This window comes from Nansenia antarctica (genome assembly GCF_963989245.1).
Source record: "Nansenia antarctica genome assembly, chromosome: 1".
Taxonomy (NCBI): domain Eukaryota; kingdom Metazoa; phylum Chordata; class Actinopteri; order Argentiniformes; family Microstomatidae; genus Nansenia; species Nansenia antarctica.
The window spans coordinates 10,964,439-10,989,387 of record NC_137674.1 but is presented as its reverse complement, the minus strand read 5'-3'; the positions used below and the strand labels follow the sequence as shown (position 1 = coordinate 10,989,387).

The 24,949-nt window shown below is 42.7% G+C and overlaps 2 protein-coding genes across 2 annotated transcripts; one reads left to right on the top strand and one right to left on the bottom strand.

Annotated features, from left to right (window-relative positions):
• Positions 1-445: 445 nt before the first annotated feature.
• Positions 446-17,122, top strand: LOC308153955 (SMC5-SMC6 complex localization factor protein 2-like; the record flags this gene model as incomplete). Its single annotated transcript, XM_080527137.1, has 22 exons — positions 446-579; positions 3,474-3,511; positions 4,509-4,930; positions 6,215-6,266; positions 6,467-6,694; positions 8,565-8,806; positions 8,897-8,994; positions 9,141-9,257; positions 9,409-9,576; positions 10,679-10,781; positions 10,916-11,003; positions 11,855-12,002; positions 12,099-12,183; positions 12,419-12,592; positions 12,706-12,800; positions 13,135-13,222; positions 14,407-14,532; positions 14,768-14,845; positions 15,014-15,100; positions 15,299-15,367; positions 15,498-15,875; positions 17,117-17,122. The coding sequence occupies exons 1-22, from the start codon at positions 542-544 to the stop codon at positions 17,120-17,122; spliced, it is 2,928 nt and encodes a 975-aa protein (XP_080383263.1). The 5' UTR covers positions 446-541.
• Positions 17,123-17,805: 683 nt separating this feature from the next.
• On the bottom strand, positions 17,806-24,820 carry LOC308169989 (palmitoyltransferase ZDHHC13). Its single transcript, XM_080544720.1, has 10 exons — positions 24,689-24,820; positions 23,736-23,871; positions 23,279-23,389; positions 22,467-22,599; positions 22,085-22,263; positions 20,658-20,731; positions 20,200-20,362; positions 20,002-20,084; positions 19,605-19,795; positions 17,806-18,669 (listed from the first exon to the last, which is right to left on the bottom strand). Exons 1-10 carry the CDS (start codon positions 24,813-24,815, stop codon positions 18,184-18,186), a joined length of 1,683 nt encoding a protein of 560 aa, XP_080400846.1. The 5' UTR covers positions 24,816-24,820; the 3' UTR covers positions 17,806-18,183.
• Positions 24,821-24,949: the final 129 nt, after the last annotated feature.

The window sequence follows — 24,949 nt, the reverse complement described above, 5'->3', positions numbered from 1 at the left end:
TCATAGAAATCTGCTAATTAACTAGCATAGTTGGGGGGCTTTTCTATATTTTAAGAGTTGTTGATCACCCTGGACGGAAAAAAGGCGTTTGGGCGGTTTGGGCTGGATAAATAGCATTTGAGTGTAATCGTGACGTGACGTTTTACATAATCTGATCCATTAGGTGTTGTTTAATGCCTGTGTGGTGTTATTTTTAAAATGTTGACATTTTTGAGTTAGTACTTCATAAAATACAAAGGTTCCATCTCATAAAACATAATGGAATGTAAAAACGTTGACGCTCGATATCTCTGAACTACCCTAAACGGAGATAGAACCTAAGCTCACATGTTGACTATGTTATCGGCTGGTTTATGGTCGATTCGGCGGGTTTTTAGACTGTGGTTAGGCTGGAAATTGTCCCTCCCATCTGGCAACCCTGTTGACGGAACAACATTGCACCTGACTGGCGGCAGAGTGAAACCAAAGAGACGGAACTTGAAGACATAGTAAAACTTAGCTAAGCTTACCGAGTTAGTTAAATTATTATATTTTTGTCACGATGAAAAAGACAACATCTAAACCAGCCGGGAGTGGGAGGTAAGGAGTTGACTAACTTGTTCGCTCGGTAGTAGCAGCAAGTAACGTAGCATAGTAGTGCTTTGACCAACTTGTCTGATTGTATTTATGCTAAGCTAGCTGTCAGCTAGCTTGTACATGGCGAGTGAGCTAAGGACCTGACACTGACATGCACGCTGTCACTGGGCATATTAGCATGTCGTGAGTTTAGAATGATAAGGTTCTATCTCCGTTTAGAATGATAAGGTTCTATCTCCGTTTAGAATGATAAGGTTCTATCTCCGTTTAGAATGATAAGGTTCTATCTCCGTTTAGAATGAGAAGGTTCTATCTCCGTTTAGGGTAGTTCAGAGATATTGAGCGTCAAAGTTTTTACATTCCATTATGTTTTGTGAGATGGAACCTTTGTATTTTATGAATTACTAACTCAAACATTTCAACATTTTAAAAATAACACCACACAGGCATTAACACCTAATGGATCAGATTATGTAAAAAAAACTCAATTCTGACCCAAAATGGAGATAGAACCTTATAATTCTAACGTCACGATGTATGTATGTTACTGACATGCACGCTGTCACTGGGCATATTAGCCCATATCAACCCATTGTTTCTGGCGGGAGTTGAACTCTCACTGACTGAGCTAATGCAAATGGCAACGGCGCAATGTATGACCATGGCTGTGTTCGGAATGGCATACTAGCATACTGCATACTAGCATACTCAATGAGTATATACTGCATACTAGCATACTCAATGAGTATATACTGCATACTAGCATACTCAATGAGTATATACTGCATACTACCTACTAAATTCACAACAAGTATGTGAAAACCAGCCGACCATTTTACACACTATGCATACTGCCTCCCAGAATGCATTTCGCCGGGAGCTGCGAATTTAAACCTCCATTTTAAACCTCCATTAGCTAAAATATGTACTTTTGGCTTTACACGTGTTAACATGTCATTTTATGAAGTTTTAATATGTTTTCAGGCGAGAAAGTAACCACATATATTCCCAAAATGTGTCCAGTTTACCAAAATAACCCGTTTATATATCTGATCTGACGATTTTTTGCGTCTTCTGTTCGCTAGCTGCGTTCGTACATTCGCCCTGGAAATATGATCAGCACTCATGGAATGCCTCTTGTCCAATCAAATTACCTGGTCCCTTTATGACATTGCACCCAGTGTGCGCTCCGGCGTTCTCAGAGCGATTTTACGAACGCACCCTACGTTTACCTTCACACACTCGACAGAAATATCGTAACATAATTACAACACGTTGTAAAATGATTTGGGGGGCCAATGTCTTAAATATATCTCAAGTAACTAGCTTACTATATTGTTGTCTTAACAGTTGGTAAAATAACATGATTAAAATAAATATATATGAGCAATAAATTATTGTGGGCTGCAGCAAGCACAATAACAACCCAACCTGTCCTTCTGAAGCAACAATACTGGGATCATTGGTGATTGGGCTACAAGCAGTCAAATACTAGGTGAACATGTGTGTAAGACACAAATAAACGTGCATTTCAAGTGGCATATTTGTAATCATGACGACTAGCCTGGTCTAAGAATGCATTTCACCATGTTAATGTAGTGAAAATACCACCGCTCATCCGTGATCAGACTTAGCTGGGGTGCTGCAGCTGAAGAGTATCAAATAGAGTGCAAGAAAGCAGCATCTGCACACTCAAATATGTGCAAAAAACGATGTTTATTGCAAGCTTTCGGTCCCCAGGCTATCGGACAATGTAAACAAAAGCTGTATGACAAGTTTGTATGACGCAGTTTGAAGAGGCTGAAAGCGCACAGGGTTGCCAGATGGGATTGACAATTTACAGCCTAAACGTTCTATAACCTCAAAATCAAGTAGCCCATTCGGCGGTAACCCGCCCCATCTGGCAACCCTGGACGCAACTCTGCAACTCTGGACGCGAAATGCATTTTGGGGATTAGGAGACGAGATAGTGTCCATCAAAACCAACTTCAAATTTCCCGGAAATAACTGCTCGCCTACTAAATTTCTTGCATACTCAAATCTCGCATACTGTACGTTCGGAACGTACTACATACTCAAAATCTACGTCATATCTAGTATGAGTAGTATGCTAGTACGCTATTCCGAACACAGCCACTGTGTTCTGCAAGTAAGTGAAGTGGAATGGCAACTTTTGATGACAGGTCGCAATGTTTGTCATTTCAAAAAAGACCGCAGACATATAGTGACGTTAGAATTATAAGGTTCTATCTCCATTTTTGTCAAAATTTAGTTTTTTTACATAATCTGATCCATTAGGTGTTTATTAATGCCTGTGTGATGTTATTTTTAAAATGTTGAAATTTTTGAGTTAGTAATTCATAAAATACAAGGTTCCATCTCACAAAACATAATGGAATGTAAAAACTTTGACGCTCAATATCTCTGAACTGCCCTAAACGGAGATAGAACCTTATCATTCTAAGCTCACCATATAATAACACAATTATTAATAGGCAGAGAACGTTGCACGTTGACCAAGTGAGAGGCTATTTCATAGCCTTTTCCTGCACGCCGGTCTCCAAAACCTCTGGCTGTCACCACGGTCACGCCTGCCGTGACACTTTTCACTCCGTGATTAGTGCTTTAAGACATAGTGGGCCGGTTTCACAGACAAGGCTTAGGACTAATCCTGGACTAAAAAGCATCTTCAATGGAGATTTTACATTGAAAGTGTGATTTAGTCCAGGACTAGGCTTAAGCCTTGTCTGTGAAACCGGCCCAATGAGAGATATGGTTCAGATTGGAATATTGTGTCCTAAAATAGACAATTGTGTTACCCTGACTATTTGATATACTATCTGAAATGTATTTCTTTATTGTTTTACCTTCTTTTTAAAACATGTTGTTTATTGCAGACTAGTATCAGACTACTTCTTCCCAAAGAGCAATACAGGTGAGTGTCTAATGTCTCTGATGTGGCTACGCTTTTCTTCTCTCATTGCATCATCCAGAAAGAGAAGAACCCTTTTTTGTTTGTTACCTCCTTGTGTACACACTCAAAATATGGTTGTTGTTTTTTTGCAGAGAATGGAATTGTAATTTGGTAACACAAAGAGACAGAAGCGGGAGAGAATTTATTATTTTCTTTATTCACAAGACGGAGCTATACTTTTTACAACCCAGATTCACGAATAATCTACATTAATACAAATATGTATTTATGCAAATGTTTGAATTCAGGCCTTGTAGCTCTTTTTATAGATAGTGAAAAACACAGCCTATGTTTCTGAAAGCAGTGTTTTATGATACAATTGTCTGGTTGATCACATAGCTTGGCATTCCCTCTCATCATACAGTATGCTTTGCTGCCTTGTTCCTCCAGTCATTATCATGTGCAGCTCTGATGGTAGAATGTACACACACTCACACACACACAGATATTGTATTAAAAAACATTTCACTCTACACAGATGATAGATGACTGCAGCCTTCTCCACACTCCCTCTGGTCTTGATCTGTGCTAGAATGATGAGTAGCCTAAGGCAGAAATTCACTGATGAGTGAGTGAGAAAAGGAGTTTAACAGGCTATGCGTTACGATTTGGGCATGGAACACTAAACAACCATTTCCTCTTTTAATGTGTGTGTGTTTCTGTATCTGTCACGCCCCTATTTTCATACCCTCTCTTTCACTGTATGGAATTAGTGTTTTTGACTGCTCAACCCAATAACAAAAAGCTAAAAGCATCGTTGTCACAATAGCATCTGTTATGCTTGCCGTGCTACTTTAGATGACGCTGTGGTGATTCATCATAATTCAATGCATATCGAGTCGTGGTTGTTGTGCACCTACTGGGTGAAAATGACTAGAAAAGTCGTTTTTAGTTGATCAGAGTACAATGTAATTCTGGGAACCACTCGTCCCTGACTGTGTCTCCTTCATGTTTGCAGTGAAAGACCACCGCCAGGGCTCCGCCCCCACACCGGCCCTCCAGAAGACCCCCATCATTAAGCCCTCTCAGCCCTCTACCCGGCTCATCCCCATACCCAAACAGGCGTTACCCATGAAGAGCCCAGAGCGAAACCACATGGGCAAACTTCCTCTCCCCCCGTCAACTGTCCGTGTCTTGCGGAGCAGCCCTGCGGGTGGCAACCCAGTCCATACGGGCAACCCCAGTGCCCTGAATAGGAAGCCCCAGCCAGCCTCTAGGCCTTCTGTGTCCTCTAAGGTCACAACCCCTCACCCCATAGGTTCCTGTCACTCACTTCCCTCCCCAAGGAGAGATCCTCTCCCAGCGAGCAAAGACAGTGCCCCCAGCAGCGGGCGGGAGCATAGATCAGCCGGGAGGGACGGGTCAACAGGGGTCTACAAGGTACGTGTTAGATTCAGTGATTGCTTTATGGAAGAAATAATCATTTTTATGTCTTGGAACAGGGATATAATATATTATATTCAACTCAATAAAGAACGGCTAATTCTGAACTGGTAATTCTGCTATAATGGAAGTATACCAGACCTCTGCTCTCTGGATCACTATCTTTGACATTCCCCAGTCAATATGTACTATACTGCTGTTGACCTTAGAGGAGGGTGTAGCCTATATTTTGAGGTAGTGAGGTTTTGAGGAGGGTATCTATGTCATAATTTCCTATAGAACTGGTAATTCTGAAGACTATGAATAGAAGCATACATGACATCTGGTCTCTGTGTCATGTCAATATCTTTGAAATTCCACAGTGTAAAATGTACTATATTGATGTGGACAATTATGGGGGGTGGGGGGTGTAATAGTTGTAATAGTTGTCCCAGTCTTCCCAGCAACAGGTAGATATGGAAGACAAGCTCAGGAATGGTGGTGTTCTCCAGTGTTGCCAGATTGGGCATAGTCACGCCCAATTGGCCTACTTATGATCACACTGGGCGGCTTTTAGACTGTGGTTAGGCTGGAAAACAATCCAATCTGGCAACACTGGTGTTCTCTCACCCACTATGTGCAGCTCTGTCACACATCTCCAGGTAAAGACTTGCCAGTAGGACAATAACACAAGCCACAGCCAACTACAGTTTTGCAGTTTTGGTCACAACCAAATACTTGTTTGAGTTAGGGGTGGGCATCGACGATCGATAATTGATCGATAAGGATCTTGGTCGATCACAAAATAAAACATTTGGTCGATCACCCCAAAAACTTTTTTTTTTTTTTTTTTTTTTGTGATCGACCAAATGTTTTATTTTGTGATCGACCAAGATCCTTATCGATCAATTATCGATCGTCGATGCCCACCCCTAGTTTGAGTTGTGGCTTGTTGTTTGAGTGCGTGGCACGTGGCAGGGATATGTTTAAAGGAAAGGCGGTAGGTCACAGTGTCTTGAATTCTCTGAGAACAGTCCTGAAGACATGATTAAAGGTGTGCATGCTGTGTGGAGCATTTTTGAGACGCACTAATGCAAGGTGTTGAGTGAATCAGTGAACTCAAACTCAAAACTTTAACACAGTTGCCAAACCTGTTGCGTTTGCATTGTTGCGTATTGTTACTGTTTGTGAAGCCAGACCTTACACTCTCTGGCAGCTCGTGAGTGACAGAAACTGACACAACAGTGGCTGTACGGCCCTAAATTATTCTGCCCTTACATCTTCTCTGTCTTCTTCCCTAAGGTTGATGTTTCACTAGAACCCATAAGAATCCCCACCAATGAGAGAACTCCAGGTAAAAAAAAAAGTATAATGGGATAAAGAATGGGATGCAGAATCCTATTGAATATAGTCCCTGAACATTTAGGCTATACTGATGTTCTCCCTGTCAAGCTGTCTAAGCCCTGTGATGGTAATGCAAATTCACACTAACTTTGCATGAAGTTGAAACAGGAAATGTTTCATCGTTGTTCGTGTGTTCTCTTGTTCCATTAGGGCGATCCTTGTCTCTGAAGAGGAACAGACTTTCCAACTCAGACGACAGGCACAGTGGAGAGGACAGGGTGAAGAGACCCCGGCCTCAAGACAGGAGTCCAGGAGGAGAGGAGAGGACGACGATGACAACACGAAGAGTTTCAGTGTCCACCACTAAGCCTGAGAGGCAGCTCTTTTCAGACCAGGCACAGATGTCATCCAGAGACAATGGCGGCCATCTAGAGTCTGGTAAGCCTCAAAGATCACTGAGCAGAGGCGAAGGTAGAGCTGAAAGCAGGGGAAGAGAGGGCAGAGGTGAGCTCACCGTTCACACAGACAAACCCAAACCCACCATCTCACCATACCCAAATATTCGGTGTTATCCGCCACACCTGGACTCCAAAATATTTTCTTCGTATGTCAGGCTAGACATACTTCACAAGGGATTCTTTATCAAAAACAGCTCTAGTCTCTTTTCCTCAAGAAAGTCGTCCTCCTACAAGGATAAGTGTGTCCCGACGGCGGATGCAACAGGACTCAAAACTAATCCTACCTCAACCTCACTGGATACAGAGGAGTCTGTTCAAACCAAAACACAACCCCAATCTCCTCTTCCATCTATGAGTTTCGGACCGTGTGAGAGCAGCATCTTCAAGACCACTGCTACAACCGAAGGCACCCACAGCCCCAGCTCGCATCTCAAGGTTCAAGGTAACAAAGTTCAAGTTGTCTTTATTGTCCCCTAGGGGAAATGCATTTTGCAGCCAGGTTCATACAGACAGAATACAAAAAAAGTACAACAACATCAACACAATAATCAATACAATAACAATACATTTTCAGTTACTGGCCACAGAAGTCAGGTCCTGAGCTCTTCATCTTAGTATTTCTGAAGAGGTATGCATTTGAGATTGATGTGAAGAGAGTAGGGCTGCCACAAACGATTATTTTCATAGTCGACTAGTCACCGATTATTTTTACGGTTAGTCGACTAATCGGATCATAAATTACAGCTTATCGCACAATTACTCAATCGCTCTTATTTAGCTATCATCTTCTAAATCAGCTTCTAAATTTAGCTTGAAGTTGTTAGTTGTTGTTGTAGGCATGTGCTAACTCACACTTGCATGTAATGTAATGTAAAGAGTAGTAGAGGGTGCAAACTGCTGAGTAAAATGAGGTAGGCTAGGCACTAGGCAACCAAAAGAATACAAAAACAAAAATAAATACTTGTACAGAGTACAAAAGTTTTGCTTTGCTTCACTCATCTCATAGTAGAACGCGCCTTCTTAGCACTGTAACGTTAAGACAACATTTTTAGCTATTTGATAAGTATCGCTTTGATGACAACGTAAAATAATGTAAGAAGGCTTTTAAAGTAACGATATCGTTAGCCAATAACAAGCTAACTAGCTTACCGAGACGAGCCATCGTCTTCCTCGTCATCTGCCACAACGTGCTTCCTTTTTAGATGCTCGCGCATCATAGACGTGCTGCCATGATAAGCGAGTTCAGCTTTGCAAATTTTCCATTTTACATTCTTTTTTTCAACGTTGTGGTTGAAATGCTCCCACACTTTAGAGGTACGAGGACAGGAAGACATTTCTCTGTTTGTTTTTCCGGGGAAGTCACGTGTGCCCCGGATGACCGACACTGCGCATGTACATCAAAGACACTGGGAGACGCTAGCCAGTGGCAGCTTCAGGGAAGAAAAACGAATGCTTATCGAATGAAATGAATGGTCTTTATTGTCATTGATATAGTACAGGTACCAAACAACGAAATTTGGGAGGGGGGGCTCCCCTGGTGCTAGGCAAAAAAAAAACAAAAAAACCCGCTTATTTCAGCTCCAAGAAAACATGCGACTACGGCGATTACCAAATATGTCGGCGACGATTTTGGTAGTCGACGTCGTCGTGACTAGTCGACTAATCGTGGCAGCCTTAGAAGAGAGTGGCTAGAGAAGCTATGGTCTCATTCATCTGTTTAGTCAAATCACAAGTATCAAATCGTAGGTAAAAAAACATTTAATTAATTAGCCAGATGTTTATCTGAATTGAAACAATTGAGAGTGCCCCCCCCCCCTGTTGCCCTTGACCTCTGACTCCCATCCCCCCAGAAGAAGCAGAAGGAGGTAGAAGCGAATTGGGGGAGATGGATGACGACCCGCTGGATGTGGAGCTGGGCCTGGGCCTGGGCCTGGGCCTGGGCTGTGTTCTGGACCTGTCCAGCAGCAGCAGTGAGGAGGAGGAGCTGATCTCCCTGCAGGAGATGCTGGACCGCAGCATCAAGCCTCCAGATAAGGACGCCTCCTCCACCGAGCCCACTGTACCTGTGCTGTCCAGCGGCTACTCCCAGCCTGTAAGCACTGATATGTGGTTTTCCACCATCTTTGCCTTGAGTGTGTGTTAGTTTAGATCTTCATTTGTCATTTCCTGTTATCCCCTGCAGCCTGGAGTCGCATCCAACACCAAGCCAACATCTAACTACAAGAACACCCTAGAACAGATGTTGATGGAAAAAAAGAGCTATATGGAATATAATCAGAGGTATAGATTTATTCTACATTACCTACGGTACTCAGCATTTCTCTGTAGAAACAGTGAGTGTCTATCAATTTTGCTCTGTCCTTTTCCATGTTTCACAGCTTTTCCATTGGGGTAACATTGTGTCTCTCCCTCCATGTGTGTCCCAGGTCAAAGGAGCTGGAGATGAAGCTGCTTATGACCAGTTCTCAGCAGGATCTGCTGAGACTGGAGGAAGAGGAGGAAAATGAGAAAGATGTAGAGGAGTCCATCTCACATGAACAGAAGTAACTACACACACACACACACACTCTCTCTCTCTCTCTCTCTCTCTCTCTCTCTCTCTCTCTCTCTCTCTCTCTCTCTCTCTCTCTCTCTCTCTCTCTTTTGGACCATGAGTGTATGGTGTTTGAATCTCATGTGTGTTATGTCCCACAGAGAGTTCCTGCAGCGTTACTCTGTGGTGTCCAACGCCATCCCAGAGAAACACCCAGGAGAGGCGGTGTTCAGCCTGGATGACTTTGGTCGTCTCTTCAACCATCACACTCTGCATCTCAGCCACCTCAAAGTCACCCCACGAAACTCTGCACAGAAAGCACTCTTCTGGTAACATCTGACTGTGTCTCCCTCCCTCTCTGTCCCTCTCTGTCTCTCTTTGTGTGGTGTGTGGTGTGTGGTGTGTGGTGTGTGGTGTGTGGTGTGTGTGTGTGTGTGTGTGTGTGTGTGTAGAAGAGAACAGAGGCAATCGATAGGGATGCTCCGATCTGGATTTTTGGGGCCGATACCGATCACCGATTTGTTTCCTCAAGATCAACCGATACCGATACCGATACCGATTTTTTTTTAAATACATAACTGACTGGATAGCCTAAGTATTTTTTGCTTTTTAGACAAAAGTTTTGATCCATTAGGCACCAAGCAAACGCAGACCCATTTTTATGGCATAGTAAAGGTCTGGCCTATCACCCAGTTAGGGCCTGAAGCCCAAGTCAGTCGATATGGCTGTATAAAAGACATCATAAACGTGGCCTTCATGGTTTACATACTGTTACGTCCTCCTATGTTTTCTGTTCAGTTATCTGTCTTCCCCAGGGAAAAAAAAAAAAAATCGGTTTTTGCGATCGGCCATTTTTGCCGATCACCGATCGAGTCATTTGGAGTGAAATCGGCCGATTTAAATCGGTGGCCGATAAATCGGAGCATCCCTAGCAATCGACAGAGTATTTTGTCATCACCACTACTTTTTTTGTTAAAACCATAAAATGGCAGCAAATCAACAAAAACGCTAAACAGAATTCATCAGTAAATTGATTGCTGATGAATTCTGTTTACCGTTTTTGTTGATGTGCTGCTGATCGATGTTGTATAGTGACTGCTAATTTGTGTTGAATGTTTTATATCATATGTGAATGTCTTGTCTTTTTGTGTGGAAGGAAGAGTAGCCATCACTATGATGACTAATGGGGATCTATAATAAACAAATTAGTAGGAGAAATAGGTTCCCATGTACCCGAATGACATTATTTCGTAACCTGTTTTTTTAAGACCCTAATGGTGTCTAGTTAAGATTTCTTCATGTTGCCACGGTCAACTAATGTCCCATGGGGTTCGTTTGGTGGCCATCTTGAATTGATGTCCACGCGAATGGTGAAAAACACAGATTTTTCAGATTTCACACTAAATCAATCACCCCTCCCTCTCTCTTCAGGTCCAGTCCTGATCAGTTTGCGTTTCACGTCAGTACTGGTCTGATCCAGGCTGCCTACTGCTCCTCTCCCTGCCCGCCTCAAGTCTCACTCTGGCTCTTCCAAGTACTTCCACCAACTCTCCCAATATGCTCTACTACTGCTTTTGCCTCTTGCATTTAGTTTGTATATATCGACTGTATGTGATTAATTAACTTGTTGTTTCGCTTGTTTTGAATTGGTGTTTTCCCCTCCGGTAGATGATGTCAGTTCACCCTGAGAGGGAGGTCTCCTATCACATACTACAGGCCCTGAAAGACATCGCCTTGTCTGCTGCCAAACAAATCTGTAAGTGCGTGCGTGATGTATACTGCACTCGTTCTCTTTGCAGTTAATAAGGACAGGTGTGTTGCGTGCGTGCGTGTCCACTGTATTATTTTTTTACATGATCGGAGGACCTTTTGTTTGTTGTATTTGTTTTTTTACATTTTATCTACAAGTTAGCATGCATCTTTTCGAGACACAAGGTGCTGTTTTAAAAAAAATAAAATGGAACCATGTACTCTGGCTCTATGTATGCCATGTATTCTCTAAATCCTCTCCCCTCTCTACTGTACTACCGGTAATAGGCAGCATATCTTTAGCCACCATGTTGGCAATTAGGGCAGTAGTTTTTTCGCTGCGGCTTCTGTCACACCTGTGAGCTTGAATAAATGTCGCTATTCTTGATTGGGTTGGTCCCTCACCTTCATTTACTTTGACAGTTGGATGCAACCTTTTGAAATGCGATAGCATCGTTGTTGAGTGGAGGAGATTGAAAAGAAGACATGCTTCAAATAGTGCACTTCCTCTTTCAGAATATCATTCAGTGATTCATGGATTGGTCTTTTGTAATGAGTTTTTGTATATTGTTTTTGGTCGCATTTCTCTATTGAAGGTTGTTTTTTGCATTTTTCACAATTTCCGATCCAATTCACATTATTTTTGTAATATATTGTATACTGTACAGTTCTTGAGTACGGTAAGTTCCTCCCATTCTTTTTGGTTGTTTTCAAGTTGCTCTGTGCTTCTATAGTACAGTTTTCATCTACATCCACTTGTTCTGTTAGTTTTTCTATTTCTGTTTTCAGCCTAATAATTGATCTCTTTTAACCTGAATTGTTGTTGTATTAATAATGAGTATTGATTTGTCTCCACAGTGTTGTATAAGAGCCATAGGGATGATGTGTGGGTGCCCAGCATTGGCGACGTGACTCTGGTCTTCATGAACATGGGCGTCCCATTCATCACACTGTTCCCTCAGGAGAAGCTCCAGACAGACTTCACAGAGGGAGACCTATTGCTACAGTAAGTTAAGAGGACATGACAATACCAATGGGTAGGGTTGGCAGACTCTTTTTTGAATTGCCTCATGTTTGCCCACGTGTGTGTGTCTGTGTCCAGGTCTGTCGAAATCAGCAATGAGAATAGCTCGTCCAGAAAGAAGGAACTCACTTTCCAAGAGCACAACTGCCAGTATGTTGTTAAGGTACGGCTGAATAGATATAAATTGTAAAATGTTTTTTTTCTTAAAAGATTAGGACATCTACAAAACACAGATTGACTGCCAAAATGTCAGATGTGGTTACTGCTTACCTAACGATCAATTAACGACCGGACAGGTGGTTAATTCTACCGGTAATACCATCCCCCCCGGCCCAACCCTAGTGTTTGTACTGATTCTCTCTTTCTCCCACTCCCTCTCCCGCTCCCTCTTTCTCCAGTACCTGTCGGATGTCAGTGCCTTGTGTCCGCAGTCCTACAGTGACTCAGACCTGCTGCTGTTACTGACTGTGGTGAGCAGAGTGGCGCTGGATACGCAGATCACCCCCCCTGTTCAGGACGTCCGCTCCCTACAGCACAATCTGGTCAACAACATGAAGGACTGGGACCACATGGTCAGTGAGCATCTCTTTCTCTTTCTCTGCATGGGGAAAATTTACCTAACCGTGGCTTTATCCAATTATTTTGGTTCAGTCTCATGTTAATTTTCTCTTCCTGCTTTGTTTAGCTGCCGAGGATTTGCTTTGCGTTGATGGACATGACAGACGACCATCACAACCTTCACTGGATGGTCCAGCTGCTGCCAGACAACACACGTGGAAAGTAAGACCTTGCAGAGTCTTGGCAGTTTTAACCAATGCAATGCTTCATACTGAATGATTCAGCATGGTTATTTAGTGACGTTTTCATGGGGAAAACGCTACATATTGCACCTTTAAATGCCTTTAGAGCGCATTTCGACACAATGCATTATTCTTAAAGTGGTAATGTATACTTTTTGGACACATGGTAATGCTTTTTGGTTGGGACATATACATTTGATGTCCTTTATTACAATTTCTCTTATCTCTATGGCTCTTAATTATTTTTCTGTTCAGTGAGTGAACATTGTGCATGAGCAAGTGGTATTATTGCTGTTTGATTTGTCTCTGTGCAGGCAACTCAGGAAACACCTCAGTATGTCCATCATCTCCAAACTGTTGGTCAACAGATGCACTTACAAGCCCTCCAACACTGAGTTCCAGGTAAGACATGGAAACAAATCCTGTGCCACCTCCAGTTTAACACCATTCCCTTACTCTTTTCCTGCAATTCCATTCAATTGTTAGTTACGCTTTTCTTCCTGAAGTGTTACCAATAGGGATGTCCCGATCCCATTTTTTCACTACCGATACCTGGGCTTCAGGTATCTGCGATACCGATATCAATCCGATATTTGTATTTATTGTTTTACTCCTGAATAATAACAAATACTTCCCCAGTATATAGTCCACAACAACAGTTGGCTATTAAAGACTGCCAGCCTTTATTCAAGCAACAAAAACAGTACTCTGCAGTACTCAGTGACCAACTGGTTTAAAGTTAAAACAATTTAAACTGCAGCATTCAGCATTGTAGAAAAAAAAGAGTTACTGTCTGATTTCTAGTTTTAGTGCCTTCATGTTTTTATTCTATTTATCTTCTCTTACAAATGGCAAATCAATTATAGGACCCTTTTTAAAAGTGTAGCCTAGTGACGCTGCTGGTGAGACTAGAAACCAGTCGCAGAATCAAAGGGGTGTATGTAAAACAATATCTGGTTTTCGTTTTTTTCATAACAGGCAACTTGAAGTACCACTCGATATAATATATAACAGTTTAACGATCACTAAATACTTATAATCTGTGGGTTGGATTCACTGTTGCCAGAGGCTACCCGGTAAGTGATACCTGTCTTGTAAACATACTTTGTTTTAGAACGAAACGTTAGCCACTAGCTGTTAGCAGCGTTTTTAGCAGTCACCATTCTTGAGCAAAACATTGATACAAACAAACATTCAAATACTCGTGTCGTCTTGAATTGTTTTCCGATTTCAATGTATGACGCATCATTTGAAAGCTTACCATCTGTAGTTTCAGAATATGTAAACAACCGAAAAATTACGTAAGCAAATGGTTTATGATTTCACCAGATAGCATCATGACATTGTCAGACTCATTACACACAGGTAGCTACTAGCCAACTCTCATGCCCGTGACCACTGACTACTACTGTTGTCATCACGTGAGTGACACGCCGGATCGCGAGCCCCAGATCGCTGCCTATTTTTTTTCTGGTGCGATCTGCGATCCAGCATTCAGGACCAATATCGCGGCGATATGCGATATCAATATCGGATCGGGACATCCCTAGTTACCAAAATAGAACAAATGTCCTCTCCTCCCCTAGCTGTCGTACCTGAGGCACTACGTGCCCCTCATGCAGCCATCGTTGCTCGTCACAGCCCTGAAGAGCTCCAGCAGCTCCAGAGAGCAGGGGGAGAACGGGCAGAACTCAGCCTCTCTCGACCAGCAGGTATGGGAAGGGTTCAATAGTTTGACTTTTTTTGTAAATGGGTGTTAGCCCACAATGCTATGTGGTATCCAAAATGGGATGCACTTAACATGTTTTATTAGACTTTATTCCCAGCACAGGGTTCATGCAATTTGGTTACCATTGGTATTGGATAGCTGGAGCTGACACTCTGAGTATCGTACTGTGGTTTTCCCTTGAGTGTGAGAATCAACTGGATGTTGTATTTGTGTTTCAGGCCTACTACCTCTGCTATAGCCTTTTGGCCTTGGCAAATGAAGCCTCTAACTTTGAGTTTTTACCCCCAAACCAGAAGGTAAACACAAAGCACTGAATACTGACATGTTTGTCTACTGCTCTGCAGCTATTGTTATTGTTATAAAGAGATATAACTGTCCTCTCCACTCCATCCCCCTTTCTTCTCTCCCTGCTTTCATCTCTTCTGCTCTTTTCTCCTCTCCTCTACCTTCTCTCACTCTATCAGAGGCCGTTGCAGTTGCTGTGTGTTCAACTGGAGAAGTATGTCAAGTGTGACATCAGAGAGAGTGAAAAGTGTCTGTACAGGAGTAAGGTGGGTGGTCTACAGGCCCTAGTTTGCTTCCACTAAAGAGCGCTGCACACCACTAAAACCATGTGCAAAGACTGTTTTGGTAATTTGGTGTGTCACCACAAAAGCGCATCTGCCCCAACCAATACAAATATAGGCGGAGCAGTAAATGGGTGTTCAGAGGTTTAAGTAATTTCCATATCTGTCCCTCTCCCTCCGCAGGTGAAGGACTTTGTGGCGAGGATCTACACCAGGTGGCAGGTGCTCCTCCAGAGGAGCCAGCCTCTCCAGGTAGCTCAGCCCACATCTCATCAGCCAGTCTGCACATCCTGTCAGCTCATCACTAGGGATGTGCATAACTCCATACAGTTAAGATGTGCATAAAACCATCCATGTTCATTGTGTGTGTCTGTGTGTGCAGGGTAAGCTGTACGACTACTGGCAGCCTCTACCGGAGGACGCTCTGAGCAGCAGCTACGACAGCCAGAGTTCTCAAGGAGGCCGACAGACGGAGACGGAGAGGGAGCGGAAGGGCTCTGTCATGGAGGAAGAGGAAGAGGAAGAGGACGAGGTGGAGAGAAAAGTGCAGGATGAGGTGGAGCCTGACGTGGAGATACAAAATGAACAAGGGATGATGGCAAAGGAGTCTCCTATGGAGGAAGAGGTCAATGGAGAGGAGGAGGAGAAGAAAGAGGATGAGATGACTGAGATGGAGGAGAAAGAGGTACATGGAGAGGAGGAGGAGAAGAAAGAGGAGGAGAAGAAAGAGGATGAGATGACTGAGAAGGAGGAGAAAGAGGTACATGGAGAGGAGGAGGAGAAGAAAGAGGAGGAGAAGAAAGAGGATGAGATGACTGAGAAGGAGGAGAAAGAGGTACATGGAGAGGAGGAGGAGAAGAAAGAGGAGGAGATGACTGAGAAGGAGGAGAAAGAGGTACATGGAGAGGAGGAGGAGAAGAAAGAGGAGGAGATGACTGAGAAGGAGGAGAAAAAGGTACATGGAGAGGAGGAGGAGAAGAAAGAGGAGGAGATGACTGAGAAGGAGGAGAAAGAGGTACATGGAGAGGAGGATGAGATGACTGAGAAGGAGGAGAAAGAGGTACATGGAGAGGTGGAGGAGAAAGAGGATGAGATGACTGTGAAGGAAGGGGAAGAGGTACATGGAGAGGAGGAGGAGAAGAAAGAGGAGGAGAGGAAAGAGGATGAGATGACTGAGAAGGAGGAGAAAGAGGTACATGGAGAGGTGGAGGAGAAAGAGGATGAGATGACTGTGAAGGAGGAGGAAGAGGTACATGGAGAGGAGGAGGAGAGAGTGGAGGACGCTGCCATGGAGGAGGAGAGAGTGGAGGACGCTGCCATGGAGGAGGAGAGAGTGGAGGACGCTGCCATGGAGGAGGAGAGAGTGGACCGTGTTCTAGAGGAGTCAGAGGATGGCAGAATATGGTGGTATAATTACCTTAGATAGACAAGATACATAAAGTTCTGGGAGTTTGTTTAGTGATGTTTATGTTGATGTTGATGTTTAGTCAAAGGTGGAAGTTAAAAGTAAAGTAATTTTATTTTATATATTTGTATTTTTTTTATATAGAATTTTTATTATTTTCTTTACACATAAGTACATACAATGCAAGCATATCACATTATTTGAAGACAAATTATAGTCTAAATACCTAAGAAAAAAAATGGAAAAAAAGAGAAAACATTTTATATATTTGTGATTGCTTTTTGCACTGAATTGTTTTGATTTTTGCACTGAATTAAAAGCACATCATCAGCACATTTTGATGGAGTCTTGCAATTTCTTTAGCTGTGTAGTATTATTGAGTTAATACTAGGGATGGGAATTGATAAGATGTTATTGATACTGATTACATTACCGATTCTGCTTATCGGTTCGATTCTTTATCACTTCCTGATCAACTTTCTATGTGGAAAAAAAGTAGGCCTATACAGGTTTTCAGCCTCAACGCAGCTGTGTTATTATGTTGAGTCTCTGAACACAGTGTATCATATCTGATTTTTTTTTAAATAAAATGATAGGTGTGAATCCACCCTAATACTTTGGAAAGACGAGGTAGCTTAGATATTGGGTGGAGATTATCCAGGTCAGAGGGGTCACCACCTTTATGGGTTGGGAGCACATAGGCTGCCTTCCAAATCATGGGGATAGCAACTGAGGTAAATCAGACAGATAATGTGTCAGGGTGCAATACCCCTGGATCAAGCAAATCAACCCCCAATTTATTTTAAACGTCTATTTTAAGCAGGGGGGGGGGGGGGGGGGGGAGTGTAACAGGCAGACAAGGCAGAGAGGGTTGTCACACCCATCAAGCCAATTTTCTTCGGAGGAATTATATTGCTTTTATTATATTCCTTCTCAATCTGAACTTTTCTGAGCATGTACATTGTTGTTTAATGTTCCGCAGATAGAGTTACATGATACAATGAATGCTCTGTAAACAGAACTCTGTCTGTATTCTGAGAATTACAAAACAATTGTATGGAATCTATATATATATATAATATTCTATCTAATATTTGTGATGTAAGGACTAGCCATACGCCATACAAAAAGATGACATAAAACGTGTCATAATTTCACACCACACTTTTATTTGAAACAACAACACTTAAATTGAAAAGTGTACTGGTAAAGAGTATGAAAACACATAAGAGATTAGAGGTTTGCTGAAACATAGCTCCTCAGTGCATTACATAAAATAAGAAACACACTCAAGACACGTTAAATCATCATATTCCTAAAAACACTGTCTGTTTTAAAATTGCTCAGTGCGTTAACAAAAAAACTAACTACACAGGTGAGTAAAATATTTGTGGCATAGTGGCTTTTCTGCAGGCAAGAGTTCACATTCATTCTATTCCATATATTAAGACTATAATGTCAATCCTATATTCAAGTATCACATTTTATGGTTACACTAGCATGTCGATTAAGAGTGGGGTCTTTTTTTTTCATGACACTGATCAGAGAACTAATTTGGGTCGCAGACAGTTCTGAGCGCACTGGTTTCAAGTGAGAAATACACATGGTACTGTTCTCTGGTAGAGCTGTGCACAGGACAGGTTGGGAGTACAGTAAACAGTTTCTAAATGTCTATGGAGATCTTGTCCTGACTCCCTACTCCGCTCATCCTCCTCCTCCCCTCCAATAGGAACGCAAGCACAGTGCACCAGCGTTGACCGAACGACTGTTGTTTGGAAGGGGTCTCGGCCTGTCTGAAGTAGCTTGTGTTCCCCATGGCGATAGAGTCAAACTGTTCTGTCAGTAGCCACATCTCCCAGAAGAGTGTCAGCGTGTTCATGATTGCCATGGCAACGACCCAACACTCCGACCCTAATACTGAATACCACGAAAACAGGCCGCGTTCGTCTTCCGACAGCGCAAAGTTAAGGTAGTGTGTCGCCGTGGCAACGAAGAGGATATGGGCGACTACCATGGAGAGGATGAAGAAGAGGAAGAGTCGGTGGTTGCCCCTACCGACGCAACGGTTTAGGAATAGGCAGTGGTGGTCGTAGTCCCTCACACACACGTCACACAGCTTGCAGTGTTTGCTGTTGTCTGGCTGAAACAACTAGAGGAGAAAGGAGAAAGAGAGAGAGACAAGTTACACAGCGTATGCTAAGAGGACACAGCAAGGTGAAACAGGCTGTCTATTCCAGGGGTCAACTTCAAAAGAGATACACTCGCACGTCTACTAATAACAAAACAAATGTTCAGCCTATTTTCATGTTTAGGTGAAATGTTATCTTACCCCGAGTTGTCCTCATAGGCCAATAGTGAAATATTCTCGGGTTCTCTGTTATCTACCGTACTTTGCTACCACAGCACAGGCTAACGATCAGCAGCGCCATCTCCAATAGACAGGATTCCAACGGTAACTAGGCTGAACCATCCCTTTAACCCAGGAGGAACTGACTATGACCAAGTCTAACCCCACCATTCACCCTCCTACGTGGTACTCGCTCTGGGGCACGCTACTGTAGCCTCCCGGGCAGAACCAACAGGACCACCAACAGCTTCTTCACCTCAGCTGTCAGACTTTTGACTCTAAACTCTACACCGTCTCACTGACCATACAGTTACAGTTGTGTTCTGTGTAGATCATGCTGTACATAGCCCATCCCTGTGTATCATAGCCCACAGCCTGTATTTTTGTATACTATCACTATATACTATATATTTATCATATACTGTATATATCATATGTATCATAGCCTGTACAATTGCACATTGTATATAATCTCAATTTATATATACCACTGCACATAATACATCCAGTCACCATTGTATGACATGGTATGACATTGCACATCGTTATTGTGCGTCTAACCAGAAGTGCAACAAATAGCAATTATATTGCAGTGATAATTTGCTTCTGGTTAGACGCACAATCATTTTGTTGCATTGTCTTGTAATATGTAATGACAATAAAGTGAATATGAATTAAAAAATAAATAAAATAAAAAACATACTGTCTACATCCTGGTCCTCAAGTTGAGTTCTCACCTCACAGTAGATGCAGAACCTCTGGGGGTTCTGATTGGCCTCCACCAGGTCAGCGATGCAGGAGAATCGGGGGTCTGCATCCCCGCTGTTGAGCTCTCCCGGGTCCTGGGTCAGGAGCTTCCAGAACAGACCCAGAACCAGGGAGAAGTGGACCACAGACGCATGCACCAGAGCATTAGCCGGCCACACACGTGAGGGGTTAAGGATCATAAATTATATCATCAGGTTTTGATCTAAACATGTATTCTAGACACTGTACGTAGCACTAGACACAAACACAGGGGTGGAACAGCTCAGCAGCTCATGGGTGTGGGACTTTTCTCACCTGAACAAATCCATCTGATCTAAAGTGTAAACAGACTGTGTTATATAAATGTGTTGACTATGTCAAGGATATTAGGCATTATTTTGCAGTAGAAGCAGAGTAGAGAGTGGATGAGACCAGCTATCAGAGTACCCAGGTAGATGGGATTTGGTAACCTGTAAAATAACACAGAAAGACAAGATGTTGCTTGATCATACAGTATACTATATGGTTGTTTTTTGTCTTCTCAAGCTATTCAGCAAATGAAGATGTTGTGTTGTGATGCCTTACCTCTGGTAGGTGGTCAAGCGGTGGAACTGGGAGAAGATGCTACTAGCCAGCCAAGGAAAGAGCAGGCCGCAGGCTAGCCCCCCGTAGCCCCCCAACAGAGAGGCTATAAGCAGGACAACAGCTCCACCCAGGGATGGGAACAGCAGTGACCAGTAGTACAGGCCTGTACAAAAACACACACGAAACACATGGGAAATACATCATGGATCATGCACGCATGCACGTGCGCGCACACACACACACACACTCGCTCACACACACACACAGGCAAACACACAAACAGACACACACACATACACACACACACACACACACACACTCAGGCAAACACGCAAACAGATATACACACAGATATACACACACACACACACACACACAATATCAATCATGTTTATTAAAGTCAAACTACTCAAAAAAAGTCAACTAATCTCTTCAGCACAGACAGTAAGAATGTTTACCATTTGACTCTACGGGTTTGTGGTGTTTTGGCTCCCTCATGTACCGATTCAGTAGTTTGGTGAGCTGCTGATGTCTGTAGAAATAGTCAAAGAAAAACACAAGGGAACATAATTAATCTCTGGCATGAATTACTGTATAACAGTGGTTCTCAACCGGTCTGGCTTTCGGACCCATATTTTCATGGTCATTAAGTTGTGACCAACTTTTATAGAATTTAAACCAAGTTAATTTATTTCTCAAACTGGGCTAGTAAAGACTTACACAATGTCATCATGACCTTTTTTTAAACATAAAATAAACAAATAGAGCACATTACTCTAGCAATAGCAAACTGATCCTGATTAATAAACTGAGGAGTATGAACATCACAACTGCGTGCTACTGATCCTGGTGATTATGAATAAAATGAATATCATAACTACATATCTGTGTTTGCACACACAATATTATGATACTCTCTCTGAGTAGGCCTACTAAACAGGCTGTCACCCAACAGGCATTTGGGGAAGCTAGTGAGATAATTGGGTATGTGCTTTACTCCTGATTAGAGTTTCAGTCTGGGGTGATGGTAGACAGAGCTACTCTCAGATCACGCTCAGTGTCCAACCTGTTCCTCTGCTTTTACTTGAGCTGGACCAAAGTTGAGAAGCCACTTTCATGCACGTCTGTCAAAATAAAAGTCTGACACTTAACAACAACATTTTTAGTTTTTTCTAGTCTTAAAATAGATTTTTTTGTTTTTTTACCACACACTCCACACCAGTTGAGAAACACCCAATTATGACCCAAAATTATGAAATTCCATTGACCATATATTATGTTCAACATGAGGACATCTGCAGCAATATCATATCTCTGAACACTATCTTAACACTGAGCACTATCTTATCTCTGAACACGATCTTAACACTGAGCACTATCTTAACATTGCACAACATTTCTACTCTGTGGCTTTCATGTGTTGGAAGAATATAACAGGTGAAGTGGGTGAGTTGGTGTTTGAATATAACAGGTGAAGTGGGTGAGTTGGTGTTTGAATATAACAGGTGAGGAGGGTGAGTTGGTGTTTGAATATAACAGGTGAAGTGGGTGAGTTGGTGTTTGAATATAACAGGTGAAGTGGGTGAGTTGGTGTTTGAATATAACAGGTGAAGTGGGTGAGTTGGTGTTTGAATATAACAGGTGAGGAGGGTGACGTGGTGTTTGAATATAACAGGTGAGGAGGGTGACTTGGTGTTTGAATATAACAGGTGAGGAGGGTGAGTTGGTGTTTGAATATAACAGGTGAGGAGGGTGAGTTGGTGTTTGAATATAACAGGTGAAGTGGGTGAGTTGGTGTTTGAATATAACAGGTGAAGTGGGTGACTTGGTGTTTGAATATAACAGGTGAGGAGGGTGACTAGGTGTTCGCAGGTCTAGCACACACCTGAATGTTTGTCCTTGCTTGCACAGATCGAGAGGAGTCATCCCGCTGTAATTCTTCAGGTGTAGGATCCTGTATCCTGATCTCTGCAACAGAGTCCAACACAACTCCACAGCTCCTCTTTCTGCTGCCACATGCACCGACGTCCCCCCCTGCTGGTCAAGTGACTCCACTGCGCATCTCTGAAACACAGAAGCTTGGTGAACATCTCTACCCACAAAAAAAAAAGTCGCAATCTGTCTATGCAAGCTCCCCAAATAAGACTCAAGAGAGATGCCAGCTGTGTGTGTGTGTGTGTGTGTGTGCGTGCGTGCGTGCGTGCGTGCGTGCGTGCGTGCGCGCATGTGTGTGTGTGTGTGTGTGTGTGTGTGTGTGTGTGACCAACCTGGTCTCTTAGCAGGTAACGGACTACCTCTGTGTTGCCATTGTTTGCGGCCAGGTGCAGGGGTGTCACCCAATACTTGTCCCCATCAGAGAAGCGGAACATCCCTGTCTCCCACAAGTAGTGCATGGCAACACTGGGCCAGAGAACACAGGGTTACGTGTATATTAGATTAGATTAGATTCAACGTTATGGTCATCGCAGAGTAGTACAATACATCGAAACACAGTTTAGCATGCCAACCAGAAGTGCAAATAGTGATATAAGGGCATGATATACATATAAATAGAAATAGTAATAGAACAAGACGTAGTGATAGGTAACTATGTAATATACAGTATGTGCAGAGATAGTATTGTAAACATCAGTACAGTTTAGAGGTACAGTATATACAGTTATGGTCAATATACAGTTATGAGCTATGTACAGTGAGGTCGTTTATATACAGTATCTAATGTGCAGAGTATAAAAGAAGCTATGTCAGGAGACATGTGCAATGTGCAATATACAGTAGAACAAAGGTAGTAATGTAAACATCAATAGTGCAAAGGTTATAGAGTGATCACATTAGGCAGGGATGAGCAGCCGACAGGTATAGTCATTATCATCAAGTATATATCTGTATGTGCGTGTGTGCGCCGTGTGTGTGTGTGTGTGTGTGTGTGTGTGTGTGTGTGTGTGTGCGTGCATGCGCGTGTGTGTGTGTGACTGTGAGTACTCACATGCTGCCTCCTGTCACTCCGTGGTGCAGGGAGGTTTTTTGTCATTGTCATCAAGTACAGTATATATCTGTGTGTGTGTGTGTGTGTACTCACATGCTGCCTCCGGTCACTGCGTGGTGCAGGGAGGTTTTGCCCTGGGAGTCTATAAGGCGAAGATCAGCCCCATGCTGCATCATCTGATGCATGATGTAAATATTACCATGCCTTGGGAAACATAGAAGCACCACCACTAGTTAACACCAGCAGAGGAGGTAGCCTACTAGGCAGTGGTGCATCACATAATGCAGTAGGGATGGACAGAATGCTCTGTCATTAGAGTGAATAAAAGTGGGTATATGTATATTCCTGTTTCATTGTCCACAGATCATGTTGGGAACTTCACTTTACCTATTGGGCTAGATGAAGCTATCATTATGTTAAACCTATCCAGTGATTTCACCATCACAATCACATCTAGAATAGCGGTTTCCAGTAGTAGAAGATGAGGTGTGGGGCTAGGGCTATATTTGAGCAAACCCGTAGGCGGAGTGGGAGTTGTAGTGTTACTGACCTGCAGGCAAAGTGAAATGCCGTCTGTCCCTCATCGCACGTCAGGTTGGGGTCAGCTCCGTTGCTTAGAAACAGGTCAACCAGGACACGATTACCATGGATGGCGGCATAGTGGAGAGGGGAAAAACCACACCAGCCTGCACACACACACACACACACACACACACACACACACACACACACACACACACACACACACACACAGTTAAATAATAATGGTCCCCTGGGTTAATTTGGGGTTGACTGCAGTAGTACTGTACAACAGGGTGTGGGATATGAACTGAAGCTGAACTTCAGTTCAGATGTGTAATCAAACACATCAGATCATCTTTGACTTCATTTCAAATGTGACTTCATGTTGTCACCGGAGCTGTGTCTGTCAGAGGTCAGACAAACCATCTGAGATCACTGATAACGTTAACAGCCAGGGTTAGGTAGGTACCCTCCAGCAAAATGACACAATCACATTAAGAAGCAGTGCAGAGAAAAGCTTGAATGCCAAAGTGTCTATTAATGGTTTGCAATGATTAAATATGCAACTTGTGATTTTGGACACAAGCCATCAAGACGATGACACTGGTAATACTATAGTAATTACACATCATTAAGAATGGTTCTGTTTCCTTAAGTCGATGCTCATCTCTTCATGGCATTAATACTTCATTGAGGAAAGTGATAGCTGGATGAAAGAATGGAAAAAGCACTGACGACAGATTATTTGAATCAGACATTTAATTTATTCATAGTTATTGAGACTAAACACAAACCACAACCGTGAATGACGTCAACCCAGAACCTTACAAGATGTTAGGCTATACAGTATGTAAAACAACTATATATGACAACACTGTAAAATCAAAATGATATTTAGGCTATTATTACTCAAATCACAGTAGCCTAAATAATGCATGCCATCAGAGATGCCTACTTGAAGCCCAGCAAAACATAGCCTACCTTTCTCTTTGAGGATCGATCGATCGAATTGAATGAAGAGTGAACATTGTTCAATATTTCCATTCTGAATAGAGTCAAATATGTCTCCTGCGTCCTCCTCACATTCAGGCATCGGAAGCATAGACATAGTGATCAATAATAATTAATATAGTGATCAAGGAGAATGCGAACCCCTGTAGGCCTGGCCACTGCGTCTGATTATGACTATGTTAAATAGAAACAAATAAACAATATCCACAAGGACACAACTATATTGCAATG